This window comes from Pipistrellus hanaki (assembly GCF_964339955.1).
Source record: "Pipistrellus hanaki genome assembly, chromosome: 12".
Lineage (NCBI taxonomy): Eukaryota > Metazoa > Chordata > Mammalia > Chiroptera > Vespertilionidae > Pipistrellus > Pipistrellus hanaki.
In genome coordinates, this window is record NC_140514.1 from 48,637,770 (window position 1) to 48,650,737 (window position 12,968).

At 51.0% G+C, this 12,968-nt stretch overlaps 1 protein-coding gene and 1 long non-coding RNA gene across 11 annotated transcripts in view; one reads left to right on the plus strand and one right to left on the minus strand.

Annotated features, from left to right (window-relative positions):
• Window positions 1–9,262, plus strand: LOC311630839. The gene is made up of 3 exons (XR_014796466.1): window positions 1–313; window positions 4,110–8,737; window positions 9,062–9,262. It is a non-coding gene; the product is annotated as an uncharacterized lncRNA (long non-coding RNA).
• Window positions 9,263–11,237: 1,975 nt separating this feature from the next.
• The window catches only part of ST3GAL5 (ST3 beta-galactoside alpha-2,3-sialyltransferase 5), a 39,668-nt gene continuing 37,937 nt past the window's right edge, over window positions 11,238–12,968 (minus strand). For 7 of the 10 annotated variants that reach the window (XM_084900256.1, XM_084900258.1, XM_084900262.1 and 4 more), the window contains one exon: window positions 11,238–12,486. In XM_084900256.1, coding sequence (XP_084756382.1) covers window positions 12,238–12,486 — 249 coding nt within the window. In that variant the 3' untranslated portion in view covers window positions 11,238–12,237. The remainder of the gene's footprint in view (window positions 12,487–12,968) is intronic. The other 3 variants (XR_014796463.1, XR_014796464.1, XR_014796465.1) reach the window with 1 other exon arrangement.

A 12,968-nucleotide genomic window follows, 5' to 3' on the forward strand; every position in this document is an offset into this window, starting at 1 on the left:
CTGGGAGGCATCAGAGTCTTTCCCCCGGCCTTGGGGGCCCCATGCTGGCAGGTGCACAGCCCTTTCTTGTGTTAAAGGGATGATGTTATCTCCACAGGCCTTCTGCACTTCGTGGAGTCTGCAGGCGAGCGTCCACTCAGCCTCAGAGTGAGCAACATCGGACCAGACTGGAGGACATTGCCAGGGTGGACCATTGGCAGATGTGCTGTGGCAGCTGCAGAGCTAACTGTCTTCAGTCTTTGAGGGCCCAGGACACGTTTTAGAAGGGGAGTCTGGTCCAGGCAGCAGGATGGATAGCTGGACCATCCTTGGGGTGAGTGGGGCACAAGGCTGGGAGGTTGGCTACAGCTGGATGCAAAGGGACCGCGCAGCCCTGCTGTTGGACCTGCAGCACCTACAGGCCGCACAGGGATTCCCTGGGTTCCCAGGAGGCTACGGAGCCGACGGAAGGATGAAGAAGCACATGGACAATCTTTTTATCAGCTCTATTGAGATAGAATTCACATACCATATACTTTCTTATCCATAGAGAGCGTACAATTCAGAGGAGTATTATTATAGAGTTGTGCATTCATTCATCACAACAATGAATTAGAACGTTTTCACCAATAAAAACAACAACACAAAACTCAGCACCTTTTAGCCATCACTCCCACTCTGTCCCTCACCTCCAGCCCTGGGAAGCATTCATCTACAATACTTTTCGTCTCTCTAGATTTGCCTATTGCAGACATTTCACATAAATGGAATCACACAACATATGGTCCTTTTTGACTGGTTTCTTTTACTTCACATATGTTAGTCCATGCTGCAGCAGTACTCCATTCTTCATGGCGATATAATGGTTCATTGCATGGATATGCCACATGTTCCTTACCTGCTCGTCACTTGATAGAACTTTGGTTGTTTCTGTGTTCTGGTTATCATGAATATCGCTGCTATCAACATTTGTACATAATTTTGTGTGGATGGACACGTTTTCATTTCTTTAGGGTATATAGTTGGAATAGAATTGCTGACCGCATGGTAATTCTCTGTTTAGTCATTTGAGAAACTGCCAGGTTATTTAAAAAACCAATGGCACCATTTTATATTCTGCAGCACAATGGCACCATTTCATATTCTGGCCAATCTGACCAAAAATAGGTATAGTTTTATAAATTATCTTTTACACAGCACGGTTATTGATATGTTGACTGTTGTCATTTTTTAAATATATATATATATTTTATTCATTTTCTTACAGAGAGGAAGGGACAGAGATAGAGAGCTAGAAACATCGATGAGAGAGAAACATCGACCAGCTGCCTCCTGCACACCCCCAATCTTAAACATTGAATAGAGAGTACCTCTGGATGAGAACCTGGGTGATTTTCTTTTTCATATTTTTGTCTTTCTGTGAGAATATAGGTTCAAATGTGTCTCCAGTGACATGTATGATTTTAACCACAAAGAAAACCCACCCGTAGTGTTTCTTCCTGACGGCAGGCCAAGGAGCTGGGGCTGAGGGTGGGCAGAAGGCGGCGGGGAAGTCAGCGTCCAGGCAGAGCGGGGCCTGCAGGGGCTGTGGAGCTCCAAGCCACCCAGGTAACAGGGGACAGGCTGGACGGAGGAGACCCTGGTGAGGAGACCCCCCTGGCCTGCCAGCAGATGGACGGACGGGACTGAGTCGTGGAGCCTGGGAGACGCTGCCCGCAGAGAGAGCTGCTCTGTGTCCACACCAGGCGGGGCCCAGCATCGCTGCCTTGGAGTCTGAGGCTGGCTAGTGGGTAGCAGGGGAGGAGGCCACGTCCTGAAGGCCGACACCTGCACTGGGGCTCCGGACAGAGGGGAGGCCCCCTGCAGGCCGGCCGGGGTATGACGATTAAAGGGGGCAGCACCAAAGCGGGTAGTTTGACCCACAGGAGTGGCTGACCTCTCAGGAAGAAATGGTAGCAAGCAGGGAAGAAAGAAGAAAACGGTGACCAAGGACAGAGGCTTGGGAGGAGGGAGGGAGCCCGGGAGAGGTGGCAGGCCGAGTGCAGGAAGGAAGGGAGCGCCCAGCAGCCAAGGGGGACCTGGGCCCCAGGACTGAGGCCGTCACGCCCCAGCACACTCCTGGGGGCACACTCCGCACGGACACTAGGTGGCACTGTGCCCACTCCTTTTAGCCTTGGCCGTTCTCTTTTTGTTAAAGAGAAAAACCCATGTGTGTGGAGGGAGGCCCTGAAGTGCCCTGTTTAACAGAGAGAAGCCGGAGAGGGGCATGGCTAGCCCCAGAGCACGTATGGGGGTCACAGGCCTACCCCCTCGCCTCCTGGTTCCCGTCTCAGGGCCTCTCTCCTGTCACCCCCAGAGACGAATTCAGAAAAATGCTGGCAGAATCCCGAAGGAAGGAAGCCTGGGGGTCCTGAGGCCCAGCAGACCGAGCCTCCCGCACCACCATGCTTCCGTCCTGCGCAGGGAATCACCTTCCTTTTCCCCACGCTCCCCCCACCGGCAGCCACGCGATGTTCCCCAGTGCAAGCCGGGCCAGAGCACTCCCCGTTCACCCCACAGTGGCTCCCCATGGTCTTTGCCCCATTGTTTCCCTGAGCCTGGCCTGGGGGCCGTCCCTCTGGAGGCCACCTGAGCGTCTGGCTCTTGGGGTTTGGCCTGAGGGTGAAACAAAGATAAGATGCCTTGACCGGTCCATGACTCAGAAATGACTCAGAAGAGAAATGCATTTGGGGAACAGACCAAGGACAGACACGCTTTGATTTTGCTGCTGCACCTGGACCTTGACCCCCACAGGGAGTTTTTCTCGGGACGCTGACCACTCTGTGGTCCCAGGAACGGGCTGAGCTGTGTGTAACAACATACACAATTAGTCACTTTTATCAGGCTTTGAGCTCCTGCAGACGCTACCCTCCCCTGTCCCTGTTACACCTGTAGCTGGCAGCTGCACATGGTATCTTCTCCCTCGTGGGTATAGAACCAGCCATCTGGCAAGGGGGCTCAGAGCAGGTTTTTATGGGAATAAACGCTCAGAGGTGAGTCAACCCTCTGCTTCGTGGGCTCAAGTGGTGACAGGCAGCCCGGGCCCCTTGGTTGTCTGGTTACAGCTCCATCCCCGGCCTCTCTAGCCCCTCTTACCGCCACAGTGCACTCCCCTTCACTCTCACACCTACCAGCCTCATGTTTACTTCTCTTCTCTACCCTGCCCTGCAGGCGGGAGGTAGGACGGGCCCATTTCGTTAGCAGCCTGTCCACCGGGGTCCAGCGGTGGCTCTCGGGACTAAGGACAGCCGCGCTGGCCGAGCAGGAGGGCAGCTGGTGCTGGTGTGACAGGACAGCGTCTTGGGGACAGCCCTACTGGGTACTGCGACGCGGCCACGTGTGTCTGTCGGGCACCGGGGGCAGAGCATCCGCGTTTGAACAAACGACGTTCGGAACAGAATGTCTGCCAGATGGCCAGGCAGAGCTACAGAGCGAGTCCTGCCCATGGGCTCTCATGTTAGCCTCCCGCCCACATTCGGAGACCTGGTGTGGCCTAATGCAGGGGTCGGCAAACTCATTTTTAAACTTAAACTTCTAACACCACTTCTTCAAAATAGACTCGCCCAGGCCGTGTGTGGTATTTTGTGGCCAAAGAGCCACATGTGGCTTGCAAGCCGCGGTTTGCCGACGACTGGTCTAATGTGTTTGCAAATAGAGCCCCCTGGGTGGAAGCTCAGTTCCAAGTTTTTGGGGAAAAAAATGAGCAGGTGGGCCCTGGCATGGCCTCTCTTCTGAGCTGGTCAGAGCTCTTCCAGCGTTGGGACCTACAGGCCCCTGAGCCAGACAATGACAGCAACGCTCCGGGACCCACCGAGCTGAGGGTGGACCAGCAGCCCAGTGTGGCGCCCCGTTTGCACACACAGCCGGATCACAGAACCAGCACTTCAGAACATGTCCCTCCCCTCCCTCTCCTACAAGGCAGCTGCATCAGTGCGCCAACCGAGGGTTGTTACTCAAAGAAGGTCACGTGCCTTTATTCACAAAGACGTCAAAAAGGCTAAATAAAGGGAAAATGACCTACACCAGCCTCTCTCCTTTCTATTTTATATCTCAATGCCGAATACTATTTTAAATCTTACATTTTTTTTCAGGAGTGTTTGACATTGGACGAAAGGAATTGGAGTCCCCCGTGTCTGCAGGAGGTTCTGACGCCGGGCAACTCGGAACACGGCGGTGGCCCCGGCCGCTGGCCAGCACCTGCCCGTGTAGCCCATCCCGCCGTCTTCCTGAGGAGGAAGGGTGCTTCTCGTCGGAGGGAAGCCGAATCCCTGTTCACACTCCCGCACGTGAGCAGAGATGGGATGGGCAGAGGGAAAGGAAGGGAGAAAGCCAGGGCGAGCTCTGGATGGAGGACAGTCTGGGGAAAATTCTGGAAGCTTTGAGGTTGCTCAGGCTGAGGGAAGTGGTCTCTCCTGAAAGTGACTCCAAAGGTCGCTGCATCAGCACTTTAAAAACACACAGAGCCATAGCAGGTTTGGCTCAGTGGATGGAGCATCAGCTTTCGGACTGAAGGGTCCTGGGTTCAATTCGGGTCAAGGGCACATGCCCAGGTTGTGGGCTCAGTCCCCAGGAGGGGTCACGCAGGAGGCAGCCAATCAATGATCCTCTCTCATCATTCATGTTTCTCTCTCTCTCTCTCAAAAAAATATATTTTTAAAATAAATAATAAAATAAACACACACACAACATAGGTCACCAGACATTAGCATATAAAGCAACGAGTTAGGGGGCTCTATAGTCCAAAGCCAACATCAGAACACTTGACCTGCTGATTGGACAGGGTAATTGGAACCGAGACTGCCCACCCCTTCCAGACGAGGGGTGCAGGCTAATGGGCGTGAACCCCAAAAGGAAATGCGTGTCTGTGAAGAAGAGGTTGCACCGGAGGGTTCCTCATTCCCTGTCCGTCTTCCGTGACCGGTGGTGGCCGTGTGGGGAGAGTAGGAGAGGTCAGCAAGAGGAGAGGGTGTCCCCCTGCCCCCTCCCTGCCCCGGGGCTCGCGGTGCACCCACCCCTGCTCTACACTCAGGCCAGGTCTGCAGGCAGGGCCGGGGGGCACGCGGCTGCTGTGACATTCCTCTCAGCCTTCTGTTTAGGACGGGACTCTTGGTTTAGGCGAGAACCGAGCTTTGCTTGTTCAGCGTCGTGTGTGTGTGTGTGTGTGTGTGTGTGTGTGTGTGTGTACGTGCACGCGCGTGTTGAATCTCCCTCATTCTTCATACTGAACGCTTCCCTGGAAGAGAAAGCAGCTCCAGAACAAAGCCTGTCAGAAGGTTTTTCGTCCACCACTATTTTATTTTATTTTTAAAAAATATATTTTATTGATTTTTACAGAGAGGAAGGAAGAGGGATAGAGAGCTAGAAACATCAATGAGAGAGACACATCGACCAGCTGCCTCCTGCACACCCCCTAATGGGGATGTGCCCACAACCGATGTACATGCCCTAAACCGGAATCGAACCCGGGACCTTTCAGTCTGCAGGCCGACGCTCTATCTACTGAGCCAAACCGGTTTCGGCAGTCCACCACTATTTTAAAGACAGGGCTGTGTACTTCAAAACGATCAGCTCTTAAGCATTCCCCTCTTTTAAAATCGGTTTTTATTGAATAAACTACGTGTAGCAAAAAACCAACAACAACTCAGACAAATATGTAGGTGCCACCGTGGTGTTATCTCGGTTTCCAAATGCCACACAGCAAACTCGCTGACTGCCTTGAACACAAAACAGAGGTTTGATGCGGGAGCTACCATTACAGTCTGAAACTCACCCTCCCTGGTACCGTGGCAGGTCTCTTGTGTTTGAGCACCCAATTCCAATGTGAGTGTGTGTGTGTGTGTGTGGGTGTGTCCACACCAAGCAATGCTCAGACACCATTGGGTGGTAGAGAATTCAGCTCAATTCTGACACCATCTATCCCGGATAGCATCAGCTTCCACAGGCTAAGGGCTCCATCCACCCCCCTATCAGATGCTAATTCCAAGGCCAGGCTTGTACTTCTGACCAATGGGCTGCCTCCAGCTCAGGATGCCAACCGCAAATCCAGGTTGTCACCCACACTCCTGACGGACTGCTCTCTATTGAGGTTCCCAAGATCCCCCCTTGGGTCCAGCTAATGTACTAATTGGAGATTGGCTCACAGAACCAGAGAAACACGTTACGAGGCCCCTGGCTTATTGTAAAAGGATGTGACTTGGGAACAGCCAGATGGAAGAGAAACAGGAGGCAAGGCAGAGGGCAGGGCACGGTCCTTCTATGTCTCTCCCATGCTCTGTGTTCCCGTGTCTCCATCACCAGCCAGAGCTCTCTGAACCCCGTCTTTTTAGGGACTTCGTTACATAGGCATGATACAATCATTGGCTGTTGGCAACCGATTCAACCTCCACCTCTTCTCCCCTCCCCAGAGGTCAGGGGTAGATTCTAGACCCAATCTAACACATGCTCGGTTCCACTGGCAACCAGCCCCCATCCTTGGAGGAGTTCCAAAAGTCATCATTAACATAGCAACAGACACCTTTATCACTCTCACTACTTAGGAAATTCCATGGTTTTGGGGTGCTCTGTGCCAGAAAAGGGAGGAAGACCAAATAAATATTTCTTATAAATTACAACACGGCAGGTCTTTAAAAAGATAAGGTACACATCTATTTTGGATACTTCAGCAATAAGTTTTTTCTTTCTCAAAATGTATGGATAATATATTCAGCCATTAAACAGGCCTGTTCCCCTTTTGGCATATTCTTTTAAAATATCATTTATATCACTAGGACAATTACACACAGGAAAAGTGGCTGAGTTCATTTATTGCTTTAGTTACCTGTATTCTGTTCCTCTTAACAAAAGACACTCTTCACCCAGTTTCTAAACTCAAGAGCTCCCCATGATAGTCAAGCTTAGACTATCAGCTGCCCATCCTTACCTTCCATTGAAGAGAGCCAATGAAATCAAAACATGTTTAATACTTACAACAGACGATGGCTTGCTATAAATTCTACAGATGGAAGAAAGCATAAAATCCTGTCAGTAGAGTTTATAACTTGGCTATGGATGTACTCTCAAATTCTCATTGCTGTAGGCCTGATGGTCAAGTTCTTCCCACCCCAAAGGAGCTTGCCTGACAGCCCATCTTGGGTCACGACTTTTGCATTTGACTATTGCTTTCATTGTTGTTGTTAATCCTCACCCGATGATATTTTTTTTTAAACATTGATTTTTAGACAGAGTGAAGGGAGGGTAGAGATACAGAGAAACATTGATGTGAGAGAAACACAGGGATTGGGTGCCTCTCACACAGGCCTGGACTAGGATTGGGGACAGAGCCTGCAACCGAGGTACGTGCCTGGAATCAAACCCAGGAACCTTCAGTTTGCAGGTCGACACTCTACCCACTGAGCCAAACTGGCCAGGGCCAACTGCTGTTCTTAATCGCCCTTAACTGGGCCTCGCTGCACCTGCTCCGTCCTCAGTCATCTGTCACATTCACATCACTGTTGGGGAATTTAGGGTGCTCTTTTCAAATCAAGGACCTAACTCATCGCTTTTAATATCCATTTCTCTTGGCACTGGTTTTCTTCAATCAGTCAAAAAACACAAGCCAGGGAGCAGGAGGTAGTGGAAACACTGCTCTTTCAGAAGCTGCTGATAGTGCACAGTGACTGGTATTGCTGCCAGGAGGCATCTATTGAAAAGTCAGCTTCTCTAATATTTACATTTTCTGAAGATTCCCTGCATTACATCCTCCTCACATCCTCATCGGCACAACAGCCACAGCGGCTCCACCGGCCACAGCGGCTCCACCGGCCAGGTCTTGGATGGCAGGCGACCTGACACCAATGCAGCGCTTGCCACCTCCCTTCTCCCCGACAGAAGGGACTTCATAAACATGTCTTCCTCTCCACCTGCCTTTGGACACCGCTCGCCGGGAAGTCGGCGTTTGAAAACGTTGGGACTGCATCTCAGAGCATGCCTCATCTCAGAGCATGCCGCTCATTCACTCCTGCTGCACCACAGCCGACCACTGTGATGCTCTTCTTGCTAAATGGGCTGAAATTTAATATTGCAAATTAGTCCAATCTAATCATTTCACTAATGAAGGTCAAACTACTCAGACTGTAATTTCCTTTAGGGGAACATTAATTTCTGGTCAATAAAATGTGAGTGTGTTTGCTTAATGAATAGTTCTTCCCAATATACTTCAGTCTTACATGGAGTGTCGGTTATAGGCAAATCCAGATAAATGCCATGTTGTTTTTTAAAAAAAATATATTTTTATTGATTTCAGAGAGGAAGGAAGAGGGGGAGAGAGACAGAAACACCAGTGATGAGAGAGAATCATTGGTTGGCTGCCTCCTGCATGACCCCCACTGGGGATTGAGTTTGCAACCCGGGCACGTGCCCTTGACTGGAATTGAACCTGGGGCCCTTGAGTCCACAGGCCGTGGCTCTATCCACGGAGCCAAACCAGCGAGGGCCAGATAAATGCCATGTTTTGAGAAGACAAATCTCAGATGCCTTGGGCAGTGGGAAAGGAGCGAATAGACCCAGAAGGCTGTGCCTCACCCTCCGGGGGCCTGTTTAGGAGAGGGGGGTGCTCTCTCTACCGGACCTGCTTCCCTTGTCGTCTGGGTCCTGAGCTGAGAGCTGAGTGTTGGTCATGGAGGGTCAGTGTCTGTGAACAGGGCATTGGTCACAGGGCAGAAAACATGGCCCTTTGAGGGAGGTTTTGCTGTGTGTGTGTGTGGGTGCGTGTGTGTGTGTGTGTGTGTGTGTGTGTGTGTGTGGTGTGAGTGTGTGTGTGTGTGAGTGCGTGTGTGTGTGGTGTGAGTGTGTGTGAGTGCATGTGTGTGTGTGAGTGCGCGTGCGCGTGCATGTGTGTATGTGTGTGTGTGTGTGGTGTGTGTGTGTGAGTGTGTGTGTGTGTGTGTGTGTGTGTGGTGTGTGTATGTGTGTGTGTGGTGTGTGTGTGTGTGTGTGTGGTGTGTATGTGTGTGTGTGTGTGAGAGTGCGCGTGTGTGTGTATGTGTGTGTGTGGTGTGAGTGTGAGTGCGTGTGTGGTGTGTGTGTGTGTGTGTGTGTGTGTGTGTGAAAACAAGCCCGGTGTCACGCGGCTCTTGCTCGCTAGTCAAGCATACTAACGGGAGCACTTCATGCTGAGGGGGATCCGGCTCACAGGTGCTGTCCCTTTTCCTCCTCCTCAGTGGACACAATGAAGTGTCCCAAGCAAAAGGTGAAACAATACCCCACATTCGGACGCTGCGAACCTGCCGAGGAGGAGACGGAGTCACCATTTCTCAATCTTCCTACCACGCTGGTCTGCAAATTTCTCGAGCCAGTCCCGCTGACATCACGTCCCAGAGCACTGGAGACAGAGGCTGCTAAGACAACGTGGTCCTTGGTTTTAGAAATCTTTAATCGCTGGGGAGACTAAGGTGTGGCCACTATTTTGCTGTTTCTCTTACAAGGAAGCCCGTCCACCCCACAAACGGACTGGACAGCTGACGGCTACGAGGAGCAGTCCAGCCCAAAGCTGGTTTGACAGTTTGACTGAGGGGTCCGACAGATGATGAGACACTCCCTCCCCCCAATTCTGTGGGAACAGACATTGTCAATGCCTTATGAATACATTGTTTGGAAATGAAAAAAAAATCAGTGGGGCACCCTAAAAGGAGCAAGGAAGCAGGCATGGTAACACCTAGAAAAATATGATGTTGTCTAGATCTCAATTTAGCTTTTGCCTAAAAACATGAGATATATCATTGGGAAGTACCCATCCCAGTGCCACAGCCGTTTCCTAAGGCCGGCCTAGGTTTCTGGAGAGACCATGCTTTCTACAGGAGGGGAAAACCCCCCCCAAAATAAAGGCAAAATAAAACCTAAAGTTCACTAATATTTTCTGTGGCTCAGAATTCCAGTAAGAAGTATGTCACGCCCTTGCTGGTGTGGCTTAGTTGGTTGGTGTCGTCCTGTGCACCGAAAATTCACTGGTTCGATTCCTGTTAAGGGCACGTGCCAGGTTGTGGGGTCGATCCCCAATGGGGGCCCATGCAGGAGGCAGCTGACCAGTTTTGCTCTTATCTTGATGTCTCTCTTCTCTTCCTCTCTCTCTAAAAAAAAAAAAAAAATCACACACAGAAAAGCTATCACAGGACAACTGTGGTCTGTCTCCCTGAGTCTCCATCTTCAAATCTCGAGTCAATTCAAAAGCATTTTCTCTTAAATAAACAGTGTCTTATATAGTGGAAAGCAAAATCCATGGGAAATGGTAAGACACAAATCGGAGAAACAGATTTTGTTGCGCCTGCCCAGAGCCCCGAGAGCCAGAGGGAATCGGCTGCAGTGCTATGACCTGGTTCTGACCCGCACCGGCTGGGAGGCGGCAGGAGGAAGACATGAGTGGGCGGGAGCCCATGCTGCTCTGGAGCTGCAGGCGCAGGTGAGAGACTCAAGAATGGAGATCTGAGGGAGAGGCAGCAGCAGAAGCCAGGAGAGGCAGGTGGATGCACAGGAGAGGCGGGCAGAGGTGCAGCAGCTCTCACACTAAGACTGGAGCAATTAAGACACAAGGGCTTCACAGGCCTGCTCTCTGGAGGAAGCCACGGCCCACCATCTCTCTGGAGAGCTCACAGCTGCCCAAGGCGAAGCCCCTTGCAGGAGAAGGCAGCCTTCACCCTCGGTCCCTTGGTCCCTCCATAGGGAGGTCTCCCTCTAGCAGCATCCAAAAAGGACATCTCTGGTAGATTATATATATATATATATATATATATATATATATATATATATATATGAGGCTCAGTGCACAAAATTCGTGCATGGAGGGGGTCCTTCACCCAGCCTGCACCCTGTCCAGTCTGGGACCCTTCGGGGGATGCCCAACTGCTGGTTTAGGCCTAATCCCACAGGCCTTATCAGCCCTAACGACTCTCTCCTGCTGGCCTGATCGCCCCTAACCACTCTGCCTTGGCCCCCACCACAGTGGCTTTGTTGGGAAGGATATCTGGAAGACATCTGGTCTATTCAGTCTAATTAGCATATTATCCTTTTATTTTATATATATATATATATATATATATATATATATATATATATATATATGAAAGCACTCAAATTAACTATACTGTGAGAACTCCTCAAAAACTTTTATTCTTTTTTTTTCTTTTGACCAGCACACTGCCTGGTACATACTGCCGGGCAGGCATTCAAAATTTTTAAAAAATAGGCAATTGCTAATACTGGGAGAATGTCACTTTAATGTTTCAGAAAACATATCATTCTTGGAAAGGGCTTGCTCTTTTACGACTTTGGAAAACAGAGGTTTTGTCCTAACTCTTGTAAGCCTCCCGGGATGGGCAGTGTAACACCTTAGTAGGGGTGTCGAACTCAATCAGAGAAGGGGCCAAAATCTAAAATCCAGCCTAAATCGCGGGCCAAATGGTTTACTGAACAGTCATAAACTGACAATGTCATAAACTGACAGCGGAGTGCAGTGATGACAGCGCGGTGCGGGCCACATTGCAAGGCCTGGCGGGCTGGATTTGGCCCGCGGGCCTTGTGTCTGACACATGTGCCTTAGAGGAACACAGAAGTGCTTTGGAAGGCGGTTAAAAACGCTCAAGAAATTCACAGTTGTCCTAATGGCAGGGAAGACGGTGGCCTCCGCAGCCCAGGGCTGATTCGCTGCGCGGACACGGGACATGTCTTCTGTGGCTCTCCCTGGCGGGACCCTCAGGACAGCCCCCTGCCCATCCCTGCAGGCCGCCTGGCGGGACCAGGCCAGAGCAGGTCCTCCCAGCAGGGCCTCTGACCTCGTCCCAGATGTCGGGGTAACAGAACCAGAACCAGGGATCAGGGCTCTCCTCAAAGGCCGACTCCCCTCTCCCTCCACTGACCTGGCATATTCCCTGTACGCTACACGTGGGCAGCGTTCTTAAACTATAGTAAAACGTCATTACACCCAGTTCTCTACAAAAAGTCTTTCCAATTCAATTCCCAAAATCAACTTACAAAATTTTGTGCAAAAACACCAACCTCAAATAAATACAGGAGGGGAAGGAGGGGGTAGCGGGAGGGGGAGGAGTGGGAAGAGCGAAACTGGTTTTTGTCTTTTAAATTAAAAGTTAAAAACACCAGCTGCATCTCAAAGTATTTGTAGGGGAAACGCCTCAGGGCCAAGAAAAGCGGCCCTCGGAGTCCGAGGAGCATTCCCAGTGAGGTGGTCTGTGTTCAGAACTCGCAGTGGATGCCGCCGCTGAGGTCCTTCACCACGCCCGCCTTGGCCAGCCGCAGCAGCAGCCTGGTCTCCGTGGTCACGTTGTGCATGGTCTGGAAGTTCATGGCCTCCATGCAGAGGTTGTCGAAGTAATGCAGAGGTGTTCTGGGTTGGCTGAGGTCATAGCCAAAGCCGGCCAAGCTGACTTCGTCACACAGGTGTGTGGCCAGGACAACGGCAATGACACCGACCGTGGGGACGTTCTGAAAAAGAAAGAAGACCCAACCGTCTGAGCACACTTCGCCGCTCCCCACGTGACACACATGCTGTGCCGGCAATGAAGGCCGCGATCTTAAACACCCCACCGATGTACAGAACACAGCACAGGCCAAGTAAACCAGAAGGTCTGGGCTGGGACCCAGGCATCACCTGAGAAGCACTGCTCTGGAGCTGATTTTATTTTCACCCCTAACGTGACCAGAAATGTCAATTCTCACCTCCGTGGCCCACAGTTAAAATGTAAAGAACTTTCCCTATCACAGTGCCTTCAACTGTCCTGCAGTTAGTTATGAATATCTGTGTATATAAAATAAAAGGCTAATATGATGAATACTTGACCATCTGACTGGTCACTATTAGCACACTGACCACCAGGGGGCAGACGCTCAACACAGGAGCTGCTGAGACGCAGTGACTTGGCAGCGGCCATTCTCGGTGGATGCACCCTGAAACCAGGGAGGAGGGA